The 25,322-nt window shown below is 47.9% G+C and overlaps 2 protein-coding genes across 4 annotated transcripts in view; both read left to right on the top strand.

The window, feature by feature from the left end:
- Positions 1-12,769, top strand: part of oys (lysophospholipid acyltransferase 6) — a 61,991-nt gene extending 49,222 nt beyond the window's left edge. Inside the window, exons 10-13 of the mRNA XM_055074056.1 lie at positions 1,531-1,634; positions 2,664-2,861; positions 3,817-3,968; positions 6,440-12,769. Of these exons, the coding sequence (XP_054930031.1) occupies positions 1,531-1,634; positions 2,664-2,861; positions 3,817-3,968; positions 6,440-6,833 (848 nt within the window). The 3' untranslated portion in view covers positions 6,834-12,769. The remainder of the gene's footprint in view (positions 1-1,530; positions 1,635-2,663; positions 2,862-3,816; positions 3,969-6,439) is intronic.
- Positions 12,770-19,241: 6,472 nt separating this feature from the next.
- LOC126536505 (cytosolic non-specific dipeptidase-like) overlaps positions 19,242-25,322 on the top strand; it is a 29,935-nt gene continuing 23,854 nt past the window's right edge. Inside the window, exons 1-2 of one of the 3 annotated variants that reach the window (XM_055074054.2) lie at positions 19,242-19,487; positions 19,700-19,762. In XM_055074054.2, the coding sequence (XP_054930029.1) occupies positions 19,719-19,762 (44 nt within the window). In that variant the 5' untranslated portion in view covers positions 19,242-19,487; positions 19,700-19,718. Of the gene's footprint in view, positions 19,488-19,655; positions 19,763-25,322 lie in introns of all 3 variants that reach the window. The other 2 variants (XM_050183501.3, XM_055074055.2) reach the window with 2 other exon arrangements.

Raw genomic sequence — 25,322 nt, 5'->3', positions numbered from 1 at the left:
GTTAATCAAAACTTGGAGCGCCAAAAACGCGAAAGACTTAGAGAAAGAAACACACACCACACGCGCTCACGCGTGTTTCTTCCTATACGTCTTTCGTATGTTTAGCGCTCTAAGTTTTTATAAATATGCGTTACCAACTAGCCCACCTATCCATCCCACCTTCCAGTTTCAGGAGTCGGCCTGAGCACCCCCGACCCGATGCGAAAACGTTTACATCCACGTTGCCAAGTGGATCGAACTGAGTCAACCTATCTTGTGCAAGTGGATTGAATCACCCCGACTCTACGGCCGCCGAACACGACTCGCTGTCGTTCACGTCAGGACGACTTGCAAATTTTACTCCTAAACAAGCCGACGAGAAATAGCAAAAAGAAAAGTCGCACTTTCGCCCGAGAGACGAATCATCGATTGCGATAGCAAATTAGTGGACAGCTTTACGAAGTAAAAATGGTAGTTTTAACGGTCGTATAAACTTGTAAACATAGACATACTAACTAAATTAACAAGCATCGTGTCACGCGAGCACAAGCAAACATGGACACATCTCACTCGATGACCGCGGAAACTCGCTGTCGAAACGCTGGAGTGAGGAAGCGCGGCAGCAGCAGCGAGCGACTTGATCTTTGTACTGCGTCTCGCGTCCAACGTGAACCAAGCCGCGAAAATACAGCGAACGGGTGGACTCTGTCCTTGTCGCAGATGGCTTTCAAGATACAGCGGCCCGCCGCCGCCGCCCGGAGTAGAGCGCACCCCACCCATTCTTCCTCCTCCTCACTCTACCCCCGGAGCCTTGCGCGCGACGGAAGACGGCGCGCTTCCTCCCCGCTTTCCTCCCTTGCGTGCGCGAGATTAAGCATAAACCATGGTATGGTACGGCGTGTACACAGCTGCTCAGCAGAAACGCTAATGCTTGTGCGCGCACAACGCCCGTGCCAGCACTGCCCTCGCTCCGGCAGAGCCGATTGAGCAGAGCGTATAGCTACGCGTCCACTTGGCTTCGTCGCTTTTGCAGTAAAACTAAGTGCGCGTCCCTGGAGACCTTGTAACCCTCCACGCGCCGGCCGCGCATGCTTGTCGATGCCGTGGCAGCTCGACGGCGACGGCTCCAGCGGCGCGGACGCGCCTCGCGTGTCCGTATAGTTGATATCGCAATAATGAAGAGCGAGCCGAGGTGCGTCACTTCCTTCGCCTTTCTTTTAACAGTATGAAAAGCGTTGATTGAGGAGTAAAGTATGCATTGTGGAACCCTTACACGAGATGTGTTAATTGTCTGAAAGTGCCTTATGAGGTCGTCTTTGCATGTTCTGAAGAACAATACGGGATGACTGTGGTGGTCGACCACTGTTCGTGTTATCTCAATACCGCTCGATGCCCGTGTGGCGTATCCAGCTCAATTCCTCGGGAGTGCGCGCCGGGGCAGACGCGTTCTCATGGCTACCGGAAAGTCGCTGTTGCACCTTATTTCATTCGTATTGAACCCTATTGGTGTATGCAAATTAAGGAAGGGTCTCTCTTGATCAACGTGCGCAGGTGAAGCAATTTGTAATGCTGCTGGCTTCGGTTTCAACGGCTACACAAGTGACAAAAAAGCGCGATGGAACCTCCTCAGCAACGTGGACATCGTCACCATTGAGGTACGCGAAATATGTAGTTTTTAAACAGTTTCGCGACAGATGATTTCTTCAGCTATACTTGAGCGACAACAAAACTGAAGTAGGCACTTTAGCCCCTTTCTCTTGAATCAGTCCAAACAGTCTTGATGGTTTAAAAAGGAACAGTGACGGTGCATGTTGTTGTAGAAGACAACTGCATTTCGTGGCTTCAGTAGTGCGGAACACCACTGAGGCCCTGAAATGTGGTTGTGTTCCGCAAGTGCTCCTGTTTGACCATTATTTCATATCGCGGGGCCGCGATATGAAACAGTGGAATTGAACATGCTTGCGGTTTTGGTACACAGATGTTTTGGTGTTGTACTATATCTAGTTCCGTTTATAAATGCTACTGGCCGTGACTCCAAATATCTGCATGTAACCGTCAATATCATGGGGCGTAATGTTGTCTTGTTATGTTATTATGCCTGTAATTATATTTGTATTAAATGTGATAAGCCTTGCATGTGCAAATGTGCCTTGACTCTTGTGTAAGTTTAGAATGTCCGGACTTGAATTAGCACACAGCACTGCATGCATTGAAGGGCGTAAATGAGGCTCTTTCGGTTCTTTTACGACCTCCGCGTTAAAACTGTAGCTCGCTACACCTTTAGATTCGAAGTGCGGAAACGCACTTGTCGAAAAGCATAATATATGAAATGTTACGAGAAGGGCACAATATTTGTCGTATGGCAGAGGAGCTTTAACATCTACTTGCAACATCATTCTGCAAATCTTCCTCACACCTGTCTTGTGAATTTCTCATCGTGTATGCTCTTGCGCCTGACTCGTGTATATTCCACTTTTCTACTCAAACGAACTGCTTGTTTAAACCTTCGTCTTTCTTGCGGACTGTCAGCGTTCGATGCTGTCACGTTTGGCGATAATCTCTCGTCTTCAGTTGCGCCAAACAAGTGCACATCGCGTTCGCCGCAGCGGACAAAGGCGAGCAAAATACTTTAAAGGAGTGGAATCCGAATCGGCCGTGCATCAATCTGCCCGTATCACGCGCAGACTTCGACGAGCCTACGCGAGCTGATCATAGCGTGGAACAAGTCGACTCAGACCTGGCTGCGCACCGTGTCGTACGAGCGGGTGCGCCGCCATCGCACCCAGCTGACCTTCATCCTGTCGGCCATGTGGCACGGCTTCTACCCGGGATACTACCTCACCTTCGGCACCGGAACGCTCTTTACGCTGGGCGCCCGAGCGGTGAGCTACTTGTGCATGCTGTTGCGCGCTCTCTCGCTCGAGCTTGGCCAGTGGCCAGCTTTTGCACTGCGCTCGCCGGATAATGCGAGAACCCTCATTATACGATACCTTCCGCGACAGCGTCTCGGCGCCTGCCTGGTTGTGGCAGAGTTGTGGGCAGTGTCAGAGTATGCACATACGTGTTCGCGTCTTATTTATCTTGTGGTATTTTTCGCTGTCGCGTTGGGCTCGTAAAGAGCGTTGTTACGATCGAAGCGTGGCATCAAACAACGTCATTCGCTCATCGCGACACTGTAGTTACGCACATGATAATCTTGCGGCCTTGTAATACAGTCTAGTAGCACTTGCTGTTGGGCAACTTGGTGCATGTCAAATAATCATATTACTATTATTTAATAATACTAATATTATTATGCACTCTTATCAGGAAGCTTATATGCTAGACGTTATGAGCTTACCGCATGCTTATGTGGGAAGCTTATGACTATTCGTCGTTCGTAACGCTAAAGTCGTATCGCGCAAGAAATAGAATACTGGGAAAAAGTAAATTTCAGATGGAGACGCTTTGCTTTTTCCAATTTAAGGGACAGAGCGCAATTCAGGCGCGTGTCGTAACCACCGAGGCAACAAAAAGCATTGATTGAAATAGACAGCCTTATAGATGAATCGGCGCGCCGGGCATGATTGGCGTCGCGACTGTTCCGCGTGACGTGTAATATAGGCGCCCTGACTCAGCACCCAAATTGCGCTTTACGTACAGTCCTCTTTTAAAGTTTAGAGGCCATTGCACGTTTCAGAGAACTTCTTGGTGCTACTATAGGTGCCCCTGTGCGTGGAACTTCCACTCCTTCAAAGCCACGTACACAAAGAGGAACGCTTCTGTACTTTATTTAGAGAACTTAGGTTCGAGGTGGTCGTCGCATGACGCGTGTTTATGCCGTTGGTGGATTCGCAGGTGCGTCGTAGCGTGCGGCCCCTGTTCCAAGGAAGCCGCCGGAAACAAAGGCTGTACGACCTTATCACCTGCCTAGCGACCCGCGTAGCTGTCGCCTACATGGTGTTTCCGTTCCTTCTGCTAGACTTCCACTCCAGCTTCAGGGTTTACCGGTAAGCACAAGTGAACTACTAATTGATCGGACTTTATTTGAGCGATCTGTTCAGACGAATGAACCACAGTAGACTCCGCTTAAACGTAACATCAGAGTCCTTCAATACTTTTCATCAGATAAGTATTGAAGGACCCTGGTAACACGTGGAGACAGAAAGATGTGTTTCGTTTATCCTCAGTTTCATTTAAGCGATTGGCACGAAACTCACCAAGAATCGTTTTATTCGAAAAGTGTTCGAGTTTTTTTTTTCTTACGTTACTGTAGCGAAAAAAAAAAAGGATGACTTTATTGCGCTCTGGCTATAATATTGTAGCTTATATTGCGCAAGGTTGTGTTCATGCGTGACAGAATTTTCGATAATCCTTGCAGTCCTGCCGACTTGAACTGTGCGCTGCAGCCTTTCAACTGCATCTCTTGCAACCTGGTCCGAAGCACTAGCGCGCACTGGCACCGAAATATATCTCTTCGTCAATAGAAATGATAGAAACAAATGTATTACTTTACAGCTTACGCAACAATTTCACGTTGTTTGCGCGGCCTTTACAAAAGCCTTATTCACTTGTTACTGTAGCACACTTCTTAAGGCCAAACTACGCGTGCGCGTGCCGGCGCGCGAACGCTCGCGCCCGTGCGCCTTGCGCTTGCCGCGCCTCGCGAGTGATGGCGGTTTGAACCTACAAGGCACGCGCCAGCGCGCGTCGCCTTGGTTCACTATACTGTCGCCTTGCCAGACATCGCTCCTTATTTTCGTCAGGCCGCTGCAGTGTACGGACACTTGTCTGGCGAAGATATCTGGGCTCGCAGCGCGCTTCGACGCGTACGATCTGTCCTGCACCATCTGCGCATGCGTGGAGCGAGCGCGTGGGCGCGAGCTTTCACGCGCCGGCAAGCGTACGTGTAGTTAGGCTTTAGCGGCGCATCACGTGACAATTTTAGCCGCTTTGGACGTCATAATTATGCAGTTACAGCACTTTGATGTATGTTTTGATTCCATATTTAAGGAAAAGAACATTTGATGCTTTATTTTCGTAGTCCTTGCGTTAAGCATATTTCTCTATTTAAACGAATGCTGCAATTTAAGGTTTAAATAAGGAAATCTGTTCCAAAGAGTCGGCATATTTTAACTCCATCCTTGAAATGCAACGAACTCCATCAAAATAACCTGATCGGATGACGAACAAATCGATTTCGTCGTTCCCAAAACAGACAAGAGTTGCCGAGGAGAAGCTCATTGTTAAAGGGCCACTAAAGAAGAATTAATGATCGCCAGTTAGCTTCTGGAGTGTGTGCAGGAGTACGTTTATGTAGGCCCGTTACACACAGGGGACCCTGATAATGAGAATGAAATTTAAAGAATAAAAATGGGTTGAAGTGGCATACGGGAGACATTGCCAGATCCTGACTGGAAACTCACCACTATCGTTGAAAAGAAAGGTGTGCAATCAGTGCATTCTTCCGGTACTACCATATGGGGCAGAAACTTGGAGGTTGACAAAGAAGCTCGAGAACAAGTTAAGGACCGTGCAAAGAGCGATCAAACAAAAATGTTAGGCGTAACGTTTTTTGAGAGCTGTGTGGATCAGAGAGCAAACGGGGATAGCCGATATTCTAGTGGATATTAAGTGAAAAGAAATGGAGATGGGCATGCCATGTGATGCGCAAGGCAGATAACCGGTATACCATGAGAGTTACAGTATGTGTGCCGAGGGAAGGGAAGCGCCGTCGAGGACGGAATAAAATTAGGTGGGGTGATGACATTACGAAATTACCAGGCACTAGTTGGAATCAGCTAGCACCAGACAAGGGTCGCTTGGAGAGGCCTTCGTCCTGTGCAGTGGACATATAAATAGGATGATGATGATGATGATGATGATGATGATGATGGTGATGATGAAAAAGGAATATGAAGTTGCATTAGCTAGTTAACGCTTATACGATAGAAGAGCGGCCAGTCTTACCGCTAAAGGGCACTTGGTAAGTGGGAAAAAAAGCGAACACGAAAGACATCGGGCATGTCTCTTTCCGAAAAACTTCCGCATCAGTTCGTCGTGATAGCGAGCACTCTGGCCTAGTGAGTTGTTTACCGTGATAAACGGCGACTATGCAGACTACATTGCATTAACGAAATACTAAACCACGCAAGTTTCGAGAAGTTTGCATGCGCTATAGGACGGTCCCACTGAAAAGAAATCCTCTGAAGTCCGTGACGTCACGCTGACGTATACCGGCGCTGAGATTTCGTCGTGAAACTGAAAAGAAAGAGGAAAAGTTGGAGATTGGCTTTCATTTTTCCTGTAATAATCAACTACTTTTTTGTAAGACAGAGTTTTGAAAGCGTACCTTACGAGTTTAATGTGAGTAAGTTTTGCTCTTTTATGGTCTATCTAAAGTTTCGAAGTTATTGTGGGCCCCTTCCCCCACCCCCTGACCTCCCCCTTCCTCTTACTTCCGATGACGTTCTGCGCGCAGTCACTTTGGATTCGTGGGCCACGTGATGTGCCTGCTGGCCATGTACGTTCTACCCCGGGTGCTGCCGCCGCCACCGCGATCGCCGTCCCGGTGTTGTGCGTCGCCCACGTCACCGCACAAGGCCGTCGAGGGATCTCGGGGCAACGCCGACCTAAGCCCGCAGAACGACCAGGAGACGCAGCTGAAGGACGAGGACGAGGACGAGGACGAAACTCAGCAGCCACATAACTCGGAGTCGGACGACACGATCTCGGCGGACTCCGCGCTCGAGGCCGACGTCAAGAAGTCCAACTCTCAGCAGTCGCAGGTCGCGGAGAACGACCCGGCCGCGCCGACCACCACCCTTCGCGACCTGTCCGAGAAGCAGCCGCCTGATGATAAGAAGACCCAGTAGAAAAAAAAAAAGCAGTCCTGTATAGACATTTTTTTCCCCAGGAACGCCCTGTGAAGAAATGAAAAGAGACTGAAGCAAGAGAGCAGTGCGGCATCCGATGTGTTACCCGCACGCGGCGTTGCGCTTTCTCGAGTGTGTCGTGTTTTACGCCTTTCGTTTAGTAAGGGCAAACGCGGGCTTCGTAGCCGTGTATGGGCGAGATTGTACCGCTTGCGAGATGTTCTGTCGATGTTCGTCTTGGCCTATATTGATGTGTACGGTGCGCGGTTGCCGGAACTGTGCCGAGTAACGGGCGCGCACGTCGTGGCCGCCGTTGAAGAGTCGGCAATACCACGCAAAATGGTATGCTATAAATAGAAAAGAACAGGAAATTAGACGCAACAGAATTGTCTTAACGATTAGTGATTTTAATTAACGCAATTTAGAATTAATGACGCAGCCGCGGTGGTAACGCTAGTTGGCCGAGGGTACTCGGCCGTCATATTCAGAGACTACCGAGTCCGTGAGCCGCTTTCCGAGAGTTCGTTTGATTATGGGCTTTTCGTGGGCCGAAGCGTCTTCTCAACATTAATTGCCCAGCGGCTGCATCACCAAGTTCCTATGTACCGCACCATGTCCAGGTACGCGCAATGCAATCAGTCAATCTATTAATACATCTCGCCACGGTGTAGCGTATTGAGTGCCGTACTGTTTTCTTTCCTGCAAGGCCTTCGTAAAGGGTGACAGCGCCTGCGGTATTGTTAGCCTACGTGGCACGCCTCTGGATGCAACGCGTCTGTGGATGTTGTCTCTTTCACGTTGTTATAGCTGACTGTTCCAGGTGTTGGCTGGTCATGCGCCGTTTATCAGCAGCTGCGGAGTCACGTTTGTGTTGTTCCGTCGTTGAGTCTTTCGCCGTGTATATATAGACCCTGCCACCGTGACGACCACGTTCTCACGTGAGGAACCGAACCGCGTGATCGGCATCAGTCAGAGCCGACCGTTTAAAACTTGGTCCACGGGCTTTTGTTGTTTCAGTGCAACCATTCCCGGCGGCACACTGCAGGCTTCCGCTTACAAACCTTAGTCTCACGTTCGTGGTAATTATGAAGAAAAGTCGGCCGTTGCAACCCCTCTGCGACGCTGGATTGTACGGCATGCATCGAACAAATAGATTGGCTGCTCGTTGTGCTTCGTAAAACTGAACGAAAACTTTTGAGAAGGCCTTTAGAAAAGGTGCCTGCTGGGTGGTTGAACAACTCTGGATATTTGCGGGAGACCTCTGTGCATACCTCTACGTGAGCTGGACCGTGGTCGGCTCGTCAGGATACAGCACACGTATGTGATTTAAGGCTTGCATGATGAAGGCGTCGCTTTTTGACCTGGCGAGTTGAACTGATAAAAACAATGCTTCTGGCGTTGTCCTATACTGTGTGGCACGCCTGGATCTGTGTTAGTCGTTGCACTGCTGGCGTTTCGTTTCACTGATTCGCACTTTTTGTGCCAAGAGCGTGGTGTAGGGTTTTTTATTCCTTTTCTTTCGCTCCACTTCCTTCGTTTGAGATGTTTCGTGGTGTGCGGGGCTTATATAGGTTTTATTATTGTAACTTTTTTTTTTTGGCTTAAGATAGCAGCGCTGCATTCTCAATTCTTAATTCGGCAGAACTACCGTGTCGTGCCCAGGCAGAGTCAGTATCGATCCCTGTGTGTAAATTTGCCTTAGTAACCAATTTAACACGGACGCTGTGGTTCGAATCGGCCGCAAAGGTCGCGAGACGTCTTTACGTCCGCTTCGCCTAGCGCCGAAAGGCCTACGTATATAGGCCGTCGGTTCACTCTGGCCTAACTTAACGACTCGAGGTAAACTGTACATAGTGACGTCTGGACTTGCCGTCCACTGGCTCGTCTGCGGTGGTCAACGGCGAAGTACTTACGACACCAGGGCATGTGCATTTTCTCGGCTTGGTACAGTTTCGCTTCCTTGTTAGCACAGTTATTGCCCGCAGAAAGCGCGGGCGCAAGAACTCGGACTCCTTTGCGCTCTCGGTTGAGTAGCACAAACGAAGCGTCCGGTGTCACCAGATCCATTGCGTTCGTCCCTTTACTCTGTCGTGCTTCAATGTCTGTCAGTTGATGCTGTTCGCATCCTGGGTGTAGTCACTACGTGAGTTGCATATCTTGTGAGGAAGTTGATGTGTCCCGTAATATTATCGTTGTGAAATAAATGTGCAGCGACCTATTATATAAAACGTGTGGGCAAATGGACCATTCAGTTTTAGCAGGCATATGCACCGCTCTGTGTTGTACGTCTTGGTTGTGTCTGATTGGCTCGTAAACTTATCGACAAAGACACTACATAGCGCGAGCTAAAAATAACTACAGGAATGTTTCAGAAAAATAAACAATGCAGTTCTGTAAGTCTACCAGCTTTAAGTTTGCTAGATTCTACACAGTTTTGTGCCTTGATTGTTGAAAAAGGCCGTATACACTGTTCGTTTGACTTTGCGGCCGGTAGTGTGTGATTTGGATGATGATGTGTCCGCAGTTATCGTTTTCTCCATCTGCGAATTAATCGTGGCCGCGAATTTACTAACCGGTCTTCCTGCTCTCACTCATGCACGCGGCACAGGAAGCCGTGTCACGTGTTCGCTGCCAACGAAATAATTGCGACGCCTATGCAGATATACAGACTTGTGAACTTACGCAACCAAAGGACCACCTACAAAGATCGGGCTAGTTCAGTAGCCTCGTTCTGATTAAACTCCCAATGAGCTCTTCCCATATAGTATTCACACGCTCTTCTGTTCGCCCTTCCAATATGAGGTCCAAGCTTCAAACTATTTGCATTTCCTTTCGGTTGTGCGAGTACTTTGGTTGAGAAGCACTGACGGACGGTGTCTCGATGGAGAAGAAAGAAAAAAGAAAAAGAAAAAGCGTGGGAATGAGTTCACGCCTCTGCTCCTTTGATTTTTCAGAGCTAATGTGTGACGGAGCGGCATCGTGTCCCAGCGGTGGCGGTCACCACCACACGAAGTGCGATCTCTGCACTGAAATTGCTAAAAATGTGAATTGACATACCAGCAGCATACGAAGGCGCGAGCGACATGGAAGATTTAAAAAAGAAAGTTTACGCAGATGAAAACAGGTTATGTGAAGTGAAGAACGCAGCATAACGACAGAAAAAAAAAATCATAAACGAGAGAAATATGTGCAGGTTGTATAGTGCAAAGAGTACCGGGGGCGCAGAATTGACCGTTTGAAATCGAAGTGCGTTCCTGTTTACGGGAAATCGGCGAATCGACCACGACGTCTTAGCCACTTAGCGGCGCTCAGGTTGCGTTCGAGCCGAGCCAGAAAGTAGTTTTGTTTCACGAGCGAAAGGGTACAATCAGCCTACATCACAGTGAAATGTTCAAACTAATCGAACAAACGTAGTGCACATTTGGGACGCGTCGCGAGTATAGCGAATTTCGATGGATAGCACGATTTCGTGGTTCACAATTTACGCAGTTGGTGTAGGTTTGAAAAGCAAGAGCATATATATAGCGAGAATATTTTAGGACGGTGACTTTATGTATACACATTTGCCACAAGTGTTGACGATATTGCCAATAAGAGTTTATAATCCTGAAGTTACCTTCAATGTCGTAGTTCTGGATCGCCTGTTGTTGCACTTCGTTGTGGTTGTTGAGATTGCTTTTGAGGTGGATGTATACTTCGGTGCGCTTAAACGCTTTATTATAGTTCCAAATATGTGAAAAGGGAGCATTGCTTTTTGGGTGGTCACGTGAGTTGACTTTTGTTGCGCGTTCTCACGCTGCCATATTGCTTCTGCGTTTTTGTCGTGTACCAGCAGCACTTCGGGAGGTGCTTTGACAATTGACGCCATTGTTTCCGCCATGGTGTGAAACCACGAAAACCGGCGAAGATGCAGAAAAGAACGAACTGGAGCCTGTACCTGCACTGAAATGTTTCCATACGCGGGGATGAAATTTCTTTAAGGGTTCAATAGCACTCTTGTACTACTGATAAGGATTTCATGAAGATTTTGCACCATTCCCGTGCGACTACCACAGGACAACCTGAGCTATTCGATAGCATAAACAGCGTTCCCGTCGGAAGCCACCGGTTGACTGAGTCTTTATTTGAAGCTCTTAGCATCGAATGCACATCATGTTCGCCGGAACGGGAGTTCATTACATGCTTTATGTCTTCGCCCAATATGCAGTTAAAATGCATATTTTATACGAAGCGTGTCTGTACGCACTCCAAGTGTTCTGTTGGCTTTTTTCATGCGTGTCCCGTATGGTTCTACATAATTAGCATGGATTTCATATTAGTTCTTTATTATTCTCGCAAGAGTAATGCAGCAACATCGGAAATTTTTGGCCGTGTACGAGAAGGTTCGGGCAGTACGGCGCGCGCACCAGATTAGCGCGAACGTTTGCCAGTCAGCGTTCCTTCGGTGCCATCTTTTGCTGCGTCTTTGTCTAATTTTGCTTGCTTTGTTCTCGCGCATGCAAATCAGCTCGCGCGCCTTGAGATTGCGAGTGTTCCAGAGGTGAGAGACAAGGGACTGGATTTCCTCGTTTGACTGCATGCAGAGTGCCCCGAAAAGATGTAGAAATATTTTTCTGCAAACATATATTAGTTGTGTTCAGCAACTGTGTCTGTTCTGTAGGATGAGGAACGAGACGGAGCCTTTGTTTGGTATAAGAGGAGGAACTTGCGAGCGTGTCGAACTTACTGATAAGAATGCAAGAAGCGGGGCTCGAAAGGGGTCCAACGGTGGCTGTCAAAGTTAACTTTTACAGAACCTATCCGCACATGGGGAAAAGGGAGAGGAGTGAGGAAATGCATAGAGGTTAACGAGAAACAACGGTGGCCTCTTGGTGGAGGAATGTTATAGCCACTGAATCGGTAGGATGCAGTCCCTGCGCTCTAAACCCGCTAACTTTACAAAAGTGCGCATTTTCTCATTCGATAAGTAAGCGGTGCTCTCGGCCATAACAGTACGAGCTGCGCGCGCGTGGATGCTAGACCTGAAGGTAGTTACCGCGAACGTTATTAGTTTGGCAGGTGTAAATATGCACTTCACGGTCGCGTACCATGTCATACATTCTGTAACGTGACACCCTACTAGCTCCTGTAAATTTTACTCAGACTGACTTAAATTTTAAGCCTCATATCTGCATTATTTGGGGAATGTTATCATTACTTGGGGCATGTTTACCATTACTTGGCGCACGTTGCCATTACTCTTGGCAGTTATTTTCGGTCTCGTCCAGAAATGTGAAAATGCGCGCCTTTGTGAGAGCTACTGCGTTTAGAGTGTGTACAGCTGTACTAACGGCTTACTTTAGCAATGTTTGTTCGCACTCATTTGCTTTGGTGGTCAAGTCGAAGGTTGACCAATCGAAACGGGAAGCTCCTAATGAGACTGTGCGCAGCGCGCAGCCTGCGTGGCTGATCGCACGGCTTTATGCGAGTGATGCTTGTTCGCATTCACTGCTTTGCAGGGCACGTCGCAACAGATGGATTCGTGGGCACGTTCTCACGACTAGTAGACTCCGTGTGGTTTAACGGACGTGGTGTTTCGTAGTTGTTACGTGTTGTGCACGCAAGTGAGCGATAGTTGAATGTCGGAGGCGGGTGATCGTTGCGCGGCGCGGTGACACCGTACGTCTGCTCCGGCGAGGCGAAAGAGAGCATGTTTTGTCGCGACTGTTGCAAAGTGTTTGTTTTTGACGTGCCCTCGGAGGGGACAGAGTGCGCGCTGCATATGGAGTGAATGCAACGCATAAATATACAAAAGAGTATATATGTATACACACGCATGTTTGTGGTCGTGAACACTGAGCGTGTTGGCTGTGGTACTTGTTTGTTTTCTTTCTTTTCTATCGAAATGTTTGTATTTTTTGTTGGAAGAGCGGGAGTAAATTTGTTATAACAACGGCCGTGTGCCTGTGGCGTTCTTCAGCTCCCGCCTGCGCTTTATGTCGCAATCAATTCCTACGCTTGGAACGAACCGTTCCTCGTTCGAAACGGGTCGTCAATTGCCTCATGTTCCTTTTAATCAATGAACTTCGCCTCGCGCTTGATGGTAGCGTTACGGTGGTCTTCCATCTCATCGAGTTGCCGACTCTCCATCGACTATGTTTAGCACGCGTAGGCAGCCTCAGCGCTGTTCACCGCAAGAGACCCAGAGCACCAGTCAAGAGGCTCAGAGCACCAGTAGAGGGCCTTAGCTCAGGCCGACCTCTGCCTTCTTTCAATTAAAGTATATCTCTAACCGCAACAGCTGAGCGCGTGATCAACGAGGTCACGGGTAGACACGAAAAGCAGGCCCTCGCTAAAGGCTCGCGTTAACTTATCAGAGGCTTTATATAATTTTTTTTTCACGTTTGTTAACATTGAAATTTGCCGGGAAATTTCCCGTTTCCTTTGGAAACGTTTCTCGTGGTTCCACACTCACTACTGCTTCCGTAGCAACAGAGAACGTTGTGTACCACCGGCATTACTTTAGCCCAAAATTGTCACCAGTTCTTTATTACGTCTGCGCATGAGGAAAAGAAAAAGCACTGATGAAATGTGCTTGTACTATTGAGAACTTCCATAATTTGACATTGCACCATATAGAAGTGGCATACAAAATATTTATACGCCATTATCAGTGCGATAATAGCGCGTATATTATGGGCCACTGACTGACTCAGCTGAGTTAGGCTAGTAGTGGATTTAGAGATCAATCAATCAATCAATCAATCAATCAATCAATCAATCAATCAATCAATCAATCAATCAATCAATCAATCAATTGAACATTATTTTTCAAGAATACCAAATAATATGTATACAAAGATTATTTCGAACGATAGACTAAAGTGGCTAGTGGCCGGTCCGGTATAGCAAAATATGCACAGCTCCGCTAGAGGGCAAAAAGAGCACGCAAAAGAAAACGATAAAAACACACACATTCATATATATACGCGTATATAAGTACACCTATATTGATCATCACCTCAAACCATGTCTCCCAACAAACACGCACGCTCACAGGTCTTGCGTAGTTCACAGGATTGCATAAAGCAACCCTAAGACATTTCATTCCTGCGAGCCCATCATCGTCATTATCACTTTGTGGAGAAAAAGTCCCCGAGGGCTGAAGCCTGCAGGCAAAAGCTAAGTCACTAATGAGTCATTCTACTGTGCACCACAGCTTGTGGGGTCTTCAGGTCTCACAGGAGCACCGACCACCGTGGGTTCGAGCTTAGCGAGCCACAAGGCCGCATCAGCCGTCAGCCTCTAGCGCCGCTTCGCGCGAGCTCAGGCCACAAGGGGCTACCGAGCGACGCGCACAAGAAAACAGTATTGCCATAAGTTAGCGGAAACCGTTTATTGTATCCGGCGGCACCCGACACTGCACAAACGCCCGGTCCCGGGGCGGCGGGGAACCAAAGGGGTCCCACACCAAGGGCGGAAAATACAGTCAGGGGCGCCTGTAGCGCGCCGCTGCGAGAGCACAGGCTCTAGCTGGGACACGCCGCTGGAAAAAGTTCCGGCGGCTATGCTACTTGCTCTCACGATAACCAATGTGCCAACTCGCGAGAGCTCGGGCAATCTCCTTCGGCTTGGGCCTCCGATGAGTGCGGCTCGGCGTGGTACGACCTCGCACAAGCACTAGGCACCCGTTTTTCGGCTTAGCGTCCGGACAAGGTCAACATGAGGTACGCGCTCGCCGCACGGGCAAAGGCATCGTGCGTGAGCTCAGTCCTAGTCACAGTAGTGTCGGCGGACGAGAGGAAACGTGCGGTACCCGGGGCAGTCCCAAGGAGAAAGAGAGACGTTACCGTCACGACAGTAGCCACCAGGGGCCGCTTCGTGACGTCATAGCTCCGCCCTTACCGCAAACCATCGCGAGTGGAGCGCCACCGCTGACAACTGGTTCGGAGCGAGGCGACCGTGTGGCTTAGGGATTGCAGAAACAGGTGAAATGCGCCCGCGCAATGGCGCGTCGAATTCCCCAAATCCCCGCAAGCTTCAAAGCATTTTGACTTGAGAGATAAGCTTGAAAGTTTTGACACACTAATTGAGAATGTTTAATGACTTTGGCAGGCTATTGAGTATACGTGCATGTTTCACTATCAATCACAGTTCATACAACGTTTATTACAGCAGAAAAGCGAAAAAACGAGCAAAGAAGTCCTTCGTTAACATTTTTTTCTCATGTGGGACGTCTACTGAAATTTGCCCGCTGCGGAGTTTCCCTACTTTCTTTGTTTCAGAATCCGGGCACGCGGGCTGGTACAGAGCGTGCAGTAATGATAATATTTGCTGACATCCTCTTTTAAGCGGAGTGGCGACAAATAGTCACCTAGCCTGCTTGAGCTAATGAGGTTTGACTTCTTTCATTGCTGCCTATCATTTTGCTTATCTCTCCTTTGTCTCCTCTCTCTTAATTAACATCTCTATCTCTATATTCTACGGTTACCTATGCCTGTAAAGACTCCGGTTCCACCAATCTTTTGCTTGCTTTTTTTCTTTGGTTACTCTAAGCGTCTCTTGCTTATTTTGAATTATTCCATCCGCTTTGAATCCTACAGCGCGCAAAAGAGGCCCAACCCATGTCACCCTGCACTGCCTCATTCGTGGCTTTACCGTGGGCCCCCAGTGACAGTCGAACTACCGACCTTTGGTTAGCTTCCAGCCGCGAAAAGGTCTCCGATATTGAGCGCAAACTTAAAGGTACACTAAAGGCAAATAAGAAGTCGACGGGGACTGTTTAAATACCGTTACAGAAACCTCGCAATGCTTGTTTCGTACTGCCAAGGAAGAACTTAGATTGCGAGAAAATTGCATCGGAAGGGCCCGAATACCTTTTCAAAATTCAAATCTCCCGCCACCAAACCGGAAGGTGGGGGGGGGGGGGGGGAGCGGTGACTTTCTTTGCATACGAAATCACCGCCCTTTGCTGCCATTAGTGAGTAAAACGGCGCCCAACAGGCGGCGGCACCCAGCCAAGTCGGAGCGTAGGATTTGCCGCTGCAGCTGCTTTTTGGTCAAGTGGGCGTAGACCGTTCGGGGATCCCACGGCATAACATGGAAGTTGAATTCGCTGCTATTTGCAGTTTGTGCAAGTTTGGCGAGCCAGCAAAACCAGCGCAGCACTACGAGGTAACGAAACTGCTGAAACGCGAAAGCGTGGGCGGCGCAGAGTCGAGCGAAACCGACACCTTTCGAGCGCCTGCGTCGCCGTCAAGAGTAATTTCAATTAGTTCTTTTTTCTAAACGTGAAATGGAACTACACAACATTTTATTTCATGTTCTAATACAATAGAATGATGTTTTTTGCAACTAGTGGTTGAGAACTGCTGACAGAATTTAACTGAGGAGTGCTTTCGTCATCGGGCAAGTGCTTGAATGTCCCGGGGGAGTCTCTAATCGTGTCCTGAATTTACCTCAGTTTCTCGATTACTAAGTCCCTGTTCGCAATATTATTGACGCCTTACAGATTCCCAAGCACTAATCTATCACTTTAGCTTGACTTAACATTTGCCTTTAATGTCCCTTTAAATTTGCGAACTTAAGCGCTGGCACTATAACTCCATTCTAAATTATTCGCACCACCTCATACTTATTGCAGCCCCAAAGTTCTCTGCTTCATTACTGCCGCATTCCACTTCCCCTTCATCGTCAGATTATCTTGATGGATGGTCGAGTACGTCCTTCCTTCGTTTAGGTATACCCCCAGGTATTTATTATGCTTCACTATGGGTATAACTTGCCATTGAATTGACGTCATTACTCGTCTCTTTGTTAAAAACCATAATTCTCGATTTCTTCTGTTCTAGAATAAGCACTAGGCATGTCGCTTCACTGCCGTGCGTATTCGAACGCCCCTGTAAGTCCCTTGCATTGTTCGCTAGTCGTCTGCATACATCAGCCAAGGCACCCTCTGTTGCATATAGTTTTCCCATTACGGATGTATCATAGACCAAAACACGCTGCTTCACTTGTTGGTATAACACAGGCGAAAAGAAAAAAAAAAGATTAAATGTTTATTTGAGAATTACAACAGAGGAAAAAAAAATCTTTATAGAAAGGCCCAGTCAAGTACACCAAACGGAATTTCCAGTCGGCACCTATGCCAACCAAATTTGCACTTTTGAGCCTCTTCTATCAAGCGATAGGGGACGCCACCGCCGAAGCGAGTCATGCGCACTTCAAGAAAAAAAAAAAATTTTGCTTGATGGGTCACCACAGCTGCGTGTCAAATGACCCTGAGGTCTCTGGGCATACCATGGGTTCGAAGACTATAGGGCCAAATTCGCAAAGCTTTTCGTTCGTCATTGCCCAGATACCTTCGGTAATAATATGTCCGACATCTCAATTGGCTGGCGTTTGCTCTTACAAACCATCTTGAGAGGAAGCTTTAGCTCGGGTGCTCCTATCTAAACACATGTAAAAGGAGAATTCGTTTTTATCGGCAACCACTGCATCAAATTTTAGGAGGTTTGTTGCAAAGAAAAACTTAAAATCTAGTGACTGTTGGTTTCGAATTTTTGAGTAAGGTAGCCAAATTTTTATTAAAATTGGCAAAAATGGAAAATTTTCGGAGAACGAAACTATCGAGTTAACAACTCTAACTCAGCAACGAAAAATGATAATACAATTCTGTGAATTGCATCTAATAGGACATCTAAAGCGGACAAAATTGATATGTTACACATGAATCTTTATTAGTATGGAAATGCAGCTTTTGCATAACCCCTGTAAACAACGTAACAAATTCATGTAAGATATAAAATGTCATACTGAATTTGTCCGCTTTCAATGGTCTAATGGATGCCGTTTGGATGCAGAGCTGGATGCAGGTTTGGATGCAGGTTGGATGCAGATCTAATGGATGCCGTTTGGTAATGGATGCAGAGCTATGAATTTGTAAACTTCGTGCTTCTATTTTCTTAAAACTTTCAAATTTCTGAAAATTCTTGTAACAAATTCAGGACCTATATCGAAATTCCGCTTTCAACAGCCACTAGAATTTAACTTTCTCTGTCAAATGCAAATTTCATTATAATCGGTCCAGGGGTTACCTCAGAAAAACGTTTTCGCGTTTTATATGTATTTGAATAGGCGGCGTCGGAGTTGGGCCCGAGCTAAAGCTTCCTCTTAATGTAAGAACCAATTTGTAAATACGGCGCTAATTTTCTAACTGGTGTGATCGAAGAAATCTCGCACCCCAAACGCCTGCAAGCGCGCTGTCTGCATTGAGAACAGGCGCATCATTCTGCCGTGCACCGTTCGCTGTTATTCCATCAATATCTGAAGCTTAGCTTTTATTATGGACGATAAAAATAGGCGGCCCACGGCTCCGGGCGCAGGAGCGGCTGCGGGGCCACACCGCGGCGCTGCTATCTCCATCGGGCTAAAGGCCCTCATTGAGGGGCTTTACATCGGGCGCCTGCTTTGAGGGTGCACCGAGTGACGACAAATTTCGCCCTCACTCTCGTGCGGCCAAGTCACCCACTTGATAATAATCTTCAAGCGCGGCGCTCAGCTGTTTCGCTCGTGATGGTCAGTGCACTGGAGGGCGCTTCCATTTTGCTTCGTTTGCCGTTCTGCCGTAGTTCTTGGCACGGCGGCGGCGGACGGCTTCCCGGCACGGCTGGCAGGTTCGGACGGTTTCTGCAATGTGTGCCTAGTAACGATTTCACCTCAAAGGATAATGGAACATTAGTCAGGACGGGCGTTGACACCAACAAAGTGGTGGCTCCTTTGCTTGCTACTCCTACAGTCTCAAAGGTATGTGCACCCTTTGGGGTGTATATCTGCCACGCACCGATAATCGTCATCTGCCTTGCTTGCGTTTCCTTTCTTGAAAACGCCGCGCCCGCTACTTTCCTATCGGGAATGCTATGTTATGCTGATAACGCGCATGCCGTTCGTTACTGGGAAGTACCGGGCTCGCAGCGTTAAAGAAAGGAAATGCGGACAAGACAGATGACGTTGATCGTTGTGTGGCAAGATACAACCCAAAGGGTGTACTTTTGTTTTAGAGTGTATGCACCAATGCCTTGCTATGACGTCTTTCGTCGAGAGCCTGCATGCACGTGCGCCGTCCGTTCAAACGCCAGGCACGGAAGCGCGGCACACACGGGCGCGAGGCGCACGTAGACGCGAAGCGTGAAACCAAACCGGACACTGCCAGGCAAACGTTCTGTGCACGTAGCCGAACGGCCGAATGAACGACTGACCGTCAGCTACGAAACAGCTGAATGCCGCACTTGAAATTTATCAAGCGCGTGACTTGGCCGCCCGAGCGTGAGGGCCGTGGTGAGGGCGAAGTTTGTCGTCACTCGGTGCGCCCTCAAAGCAGACGCCCGGTGGAGATATCAGCGCCGCGGTGTGGGCCTGCAGCCGCTCCTGCGCCCGGAGCCGTGGGCTGCATATTTTTGATCGCGATTGTGCACCTATAGCCGCGTTAAGTTATGACGACGGGTGCACCTGCCGCTCGTTTCAGGAGCCGCCGCAAGGCGTTTGTTGATTTGCGAGGTTTCGCATACTGCGCATCGTCTGCTCCGCAAGGAATTTTCAGGCGTACCTTTGCTTTGATTCTCATTAGTTCGGGTAACCAGCGGAGCCAGCGCACGCGTCATTAGAATCCAAGGACCGGTAAGCGAACACTGAATACCACATATTTGCCTTTCCTTAGCAGTCAATTCAGGATAGGAATTCATCATCCAGAAAGCGCGCAGTGAATGAAGGAAGCGTGAATGTTGTTTTCATGGAAAAGGAGAAAAAGAACAAGTTGTGACTGCAGGCATTTCTTTTATAATCAAGGCACTCTTCTCGACTCATCGTGCACTCACTCTACCGGTCCACAGGAGACTGCTGTGAGACACAATGGCGCCAAACAGTATGCCCGAAGAACTAGGAAAAATATTCAGGTATGTAAAACCACAGTTTACGGTAAGTGACGTCCAAGAGAAAACAACGTTTCAGCACTAATTCGTGTCAATGTTCTTCTTCTTCTTCATCATCTTCATCATCATAGTATTGTTACGTCCAATGCAGGACGAAGGCCTCTCCCACAATCTCCAATTATCCCTACCTTGCTTTAGCTGACTCCAACTTGCGCCTGCAAATTTCCTCATTTCATCACCCCACCTAATTTTCTGCCGTTCTCAACTGCGTTTTCCTTCCCTTGGCACACATACTGTAACTCTAATGGCCCACCAGTTATCTACTGTATACGCGCTGCATGGCCTGCCCAGCTCAATGTGTTTTTCTGTTAATGTCAACTAGAATATCGGCTACCCCCTTTGCTCTATTATTCACACCGCTCTTTTCCTGTCTCTTAGCGTTACGTGGTTTTTTTTTTCTTTCATGCCACTGTTAACCTTCACCAACTCTGCCAAAGTGTCTGTTTTACGTGCGCTACGGCTTTTACGCACATAACAGCTGGCTGGTGCAGGAACGGTAAGTTTAGAAACGGTAACGCTTTGCTAAAAGCGTTTTACCTTCGACTCTCGATAAACCTCCTACGTCACACGGCCAGTTACAGCGACGCGCCTTTACAGAAACACGAAAAACGTGGAAGAACGCGCCAGGGAAACAAAGCGCAGCGTTTGCGGCTTAAAATAGCAAACGCTATGCGAATCTCTCGTATATAACGGGAAAGGATTTTACAGATTCTCGCGCATGACATTCACTTGCCGCGTTCGAATTGAAAATATTAATTAGATTGTGGGGTCTTACGCGCCAAAACCACCATCTGATTATGAGGTACGCCATAGTGGGGGACTCCGGAATTCCGGACCAGCTGGGGTTGTGTAACGTGCACCTAAATCTAAGAAACGGGTGTTTTCACATTTCGCTCCCATCGAAATGCGGCCGTCGTGGCCATTATAATTGAGAAGATTTTCAAACTTAGGTATACATACCAATTTGTGGATTAAGTTCCAATATCGCGGGCTGCACTGGGGCGCCACTTACCGGGTAAAGTGGTGTCGGAGGACAGTGGGCGTGACAATAAACTAGTCTCCGAGAGCGTCGAGAATACATACGTAGGTGTTCATGAGGTAACTGTTATTTGAGTGTGTGGCACATGGGAGAATGTTTGGCCCCATTTGTCGATCTTGCAACGTATATCCCAGTTTCATATACTGGACCGTATATAAGCACCTATTCACGGCATATTTTACTTATACAAGCCGTCGACACCTGAGTGCGCCGAATGCCAACCGTGCCATCCAGGGAAACATAGCGTGGTAAATAGTGCTCAACATAACCCTCATACCTATGGCCAAGCTTCTCGCCGTCATACCAAACTTATCCTCGGCACTCTACGCAGACGACGTCACCCTTTGGACAGTCAGGGGAAACGAAGGTGATATCGAGAGCACGCTACAGACGGGAGCGAATATATATAGTGACCGGATATGCCAGGAGAGTCGGACTAACGTGCTCGCCACAAAAATCCGAACTCATAGTTATCAGACACAGACCAAAGAAAAACGATCCCCCGGCACAACTAGATGTTAAGCGATTACAAAGACGGCGCCGAATAAAACAATACACGAAGAAGGGGGATTGTTTTATTCGGCGACGTCTTTGTAATCATGCTTAACCAACTAGCCCACCAACACATGCTCAGTTGGATGTCAAGGTTGATGGTAAAAAAGTTCCTGAAGTACAAACCTTGAGAATCCTGGGAATGCACATTCAAAACAACGGGAAAAACACAAGTACGCTAAACAAACTAGTCGCATGCGTTGGACAAACCAACAGGCTCATAAGACAAATAGCTAACAAACACCAGGGAATGAAAGAAACAGATTTGAGGAGGCTAGTGCAGGCTTTCGTGCTCAGCCGTATAGTATATTGCCTCCCCTATCTCAAACTTCAGACAACGGAAAAGAATAAGGTTTAATGCCTCCTAAGACAATCATACAAGGCAGCCCTTCATCTCCCTAAATATATATCAATAGAAAGGCTGCTAATGTTAGGCATACACAACACACTTCCCGAGCTAGTCGAGGCGCACAGAATCGCACAGTACGACAGGCTAACAAGAACACCCACGGGAAGACACATTCTAAGGACCTTGGATATCAGGAAAGAATGCATATGGACAGATACCGTGCAAATGCCTAGTGACATATACAGGTATCTGAGAATAGATCCAATCTCGCAAAACATGCTTCCCTAACACCACACAGAAAGGAGGAAGGCGAGAGCCAAAGCCCTCCACAGGCAGTATTCAAACCATAAGGAGGCAGTCTGTACGGACGTTGCGGAGCTCCGTGATCACGACGTCTTTTAGGTAGGCGTCGTGAAACGGACCTAAAACCAATATCCGCCGCCTCTGTGCGGAACAAAAAGCCACACGAGGCGGAGGAAGCGGCCATCGCCCTAGCCATCTTAAGCACTGAAGCCAACACGATTTTTAGCGACTCGAAGACAGCCGTTCGAAACTTTGCAAAAGGGAGGGTCCACAAACCAGCCAAACAAATCCTAAAACGGCAAAATTTCAACCTCAGACCTATTATAATCATACGGGTCCCGGCTCACGCGGCGCATCCTGGGAACGAGGCGGCCCACAACTTAGCCCCACAACACTCCCAAATGTAAATTCTGCGGGGTCACAGAGGCAGATTTAAAACACATCATATTCGAATGCGACAATATAAAACCGAAAAGAGAATGGCAACTCTCTAACGAGCAAGAGTGGGAGGATGAGGTGTCCAGCTCTGACCCATGCGGTTCAACTGCAGGCCGTCAGCTGGGCTTTGGAAGTCGCCGACAGACAGGGCCTCACGACCATAACAGGTGGCACTAGAGGAACAGATCAGACGGCCACCTCACGCACCCTGTAAGGCCACTAAAACATAAGGTTGTTACCAGCCCTCAGTGCGGAGAACGCTTGAGGCTAACGCTGGAGAGCCGATGACCTGAGAACGCGTTTGGGTACCTTTAATGCTGTAATGCCATAGCGATAGTGCCGGTGATAGTCAGTGGAGAACACGACGTTGCTTGGTAGTAAACATAAACGTCGAACTAGATTCTGAGGTTAAAGGCACGTAGGCGACGACACGCACAAGAAAGCGACACATACACAAGGCGCCACTTCCAACCAAACGGCTGGCGATGGTTGGAAGTGACGCCTTTCAGCTCAGGATATGCTAAACCGACACGGCCAATTTTCCATCTTACGTCGAAGTACCGTACCGGCTTTTAAGAAACCTTGGAACAGGAACTAAGAGTTAAGAGTAGTTACTGCAAATGTATGTTTTTTCAGGAGCTAAATGGATGGAACTCGATCACAGAGTACTCAAGTAACCTTGAAACCGGAAGTAAAATAATAATTATAACAACAGTTACTGGTGTACTACGTACGTAAGAAAAACGGATGTTTTCCTTGAGCTAAATGGATGGAGCTCCGCAGGCAAGCGCTGAAATCTAATAAGCCTTGGGATTTGAAATCCATCGCGGGACAATTGCCTTGGTATACACAAGCGATAACAGGCTAGATGATTGATGGAAGAGGACGAGAGACCTTATATGGCAATGTGGCACCTGTCATCACCCAAGTACAAAGACGCAGCATTCATCGAACCGTCCATCCCTGCGTCCGGCCACCTTGTGGGACATCGTTACACCGTGTCAACGATGAGTGGAACTGAGTGCATGATTCCTATCAAGAATGTCGTCATTCTTGATCAGGCGCCATTGCAGCCACCTCAGCTCACAGGAAATCATGCCTTGGCAAGCCAAGGGCGTGATTTTGTAGCGATGCCTTCCGCAGATCCTATGCCGCTCCTGCCATCTACCATTCACTGTGATCGATAAGGGTTCCACCTAACCTTCCGTGAAATCGTGCCCGTTCGCATTTGCTCTCGATAAGTCGAACCAACACGCGAGCTTTGAGACTCAACATATACTGGCCGAGAATGTTTGGTCGCCGGTGTAGTTTCTAATTGATACGCACTTGTTCGGCTGCTCTGTTGCGACTATACATGCAGAGCGGAAAGCCTAAAACCTATCACGAATTCTGACGTGATGACGTCAGAGCGCGTGGACGATGGCGCGGTCCGCTCGTTTGGCTTCGATGTTCCATCCTAGGCCGCGAAGTTGTAGCGATGCCTTCCGCTCGACTATATGCTACTCCTATCATCCACCGTTCTCAGCCGGCTGACCTCATTGACAACGCTGGTGGAGCGTAGCTCCAGCCACTCACAGACGTGCGAAAAGCGGGACAACCAATAGCATCGGGAAAAGAAACGCTACAAAATCGCGGCAATTCTAGGTATTTCCTTCCTCCATGTATACGCACTCCAGCATGCGCTCGATTAACTTCTCGTAGTCTTTGTAGTTGGTTGGCAAAGTGCTTTATTTCCTCAAATTTCTTTAGTTGCATCCTGTGTCTCCGAGATGTATTGTCTTCGAAATGCAGTCTCCTAAATGCATGGCGCGTTACAGGCCACGAAACTCGGCACATTCTCCATCTATTCCTGTGTAGTCGCGTTAACTGCGTTGCGAACGGAATGCGCAGACATATAATTATTATTATTATTATTATTATTATTATTATTATTATTATTATTATTATTATTATTATTGTGATGACGATGAAGAAGATGATGATGATTGTGGTGGTGGTGGTGGTGGTGATCTTCATTAATTGACGATGTACGGGGGTCTTGTGGCACAAGGGCCAACGATGGCCTAGAAGCGCCAGAGCATCTCTTTTCAAGGCCAAAGAACATCTCCTTTGAAAAGGGGCGGAGACAAATAGTAACCTATATAGCCTGCTTGAGCTAATCCGGTTTTACTACGTCTATTGCAGTCTAGCATTTCGCATATCTCTCCTTTATCTTCTCTCTCTTTCTCTATCCAATGAAACCTCTATCTCTGTTACATTTTACAGTAACATATGCCAGTTACCTACACCTTACGACTGCTCAATAGGTACTGTGAACGCGTTTTCTTTTTTTCTTTATGTTCTTTACGCCAGTCATGATGTAATCAGTGGTGTAGCCGTGATTTTCACAGCGGCGAGAACTGAGGTCATGGCGCACTCGATACCTGCGTCATTCCATGGGCACAATTATACTGAAAACTCTTGACCTTTTAAACTCGTATGAAGGGAGAGTAGGGGAAGTTCGTAGACATTTCCCATGGTGCCTTTTCATTAAGCAATTGAGCTTTTCGCGCACAGTAAGCGCGGAAAGCGTCTTCGGCACTAGCGCTTTGCAAACCGCATGTTGGTCGCGGCACCGTTCTTTGAGTAGCGCAGTAAGATAGGTTTTGTACCAGCAGCGCGAGATTACCGCAGTTTCTGAGATCCAACTGGCTTTTTTTTCACCCGCATGTATAGGTATTTTCAATGAGATGGGAGAGGCACACTAAACGCTGAACGAGCACGAAAGGTCGTCGTTATGGTGCCCTATCAAAACGAAGAAACTCTTATTCGGCGTATTTTCCGGCTCCAGTAACATCCTCTTT

Source organism: Dermacentor andersoni, chromosome 4 (genome assembly GCF_023375885.2).
Source record: "Dermacentor andersoni chromosome 4, qqDerAnde1_hic_scaffold, whole genome shotgun sequence".
Classification (NCBI taxonomy): Eukaryota; Metazoa; Arthropoda; class Arachnida; order Ixodida; family Ixodidae; genus Dermacentor; species Dermacentor andersoni.
The sequence above is the reverse complement of the archived record's forward strand: the minus strand, read 5'-3'. Positions and strand labels throughout refer to the sequence as shown.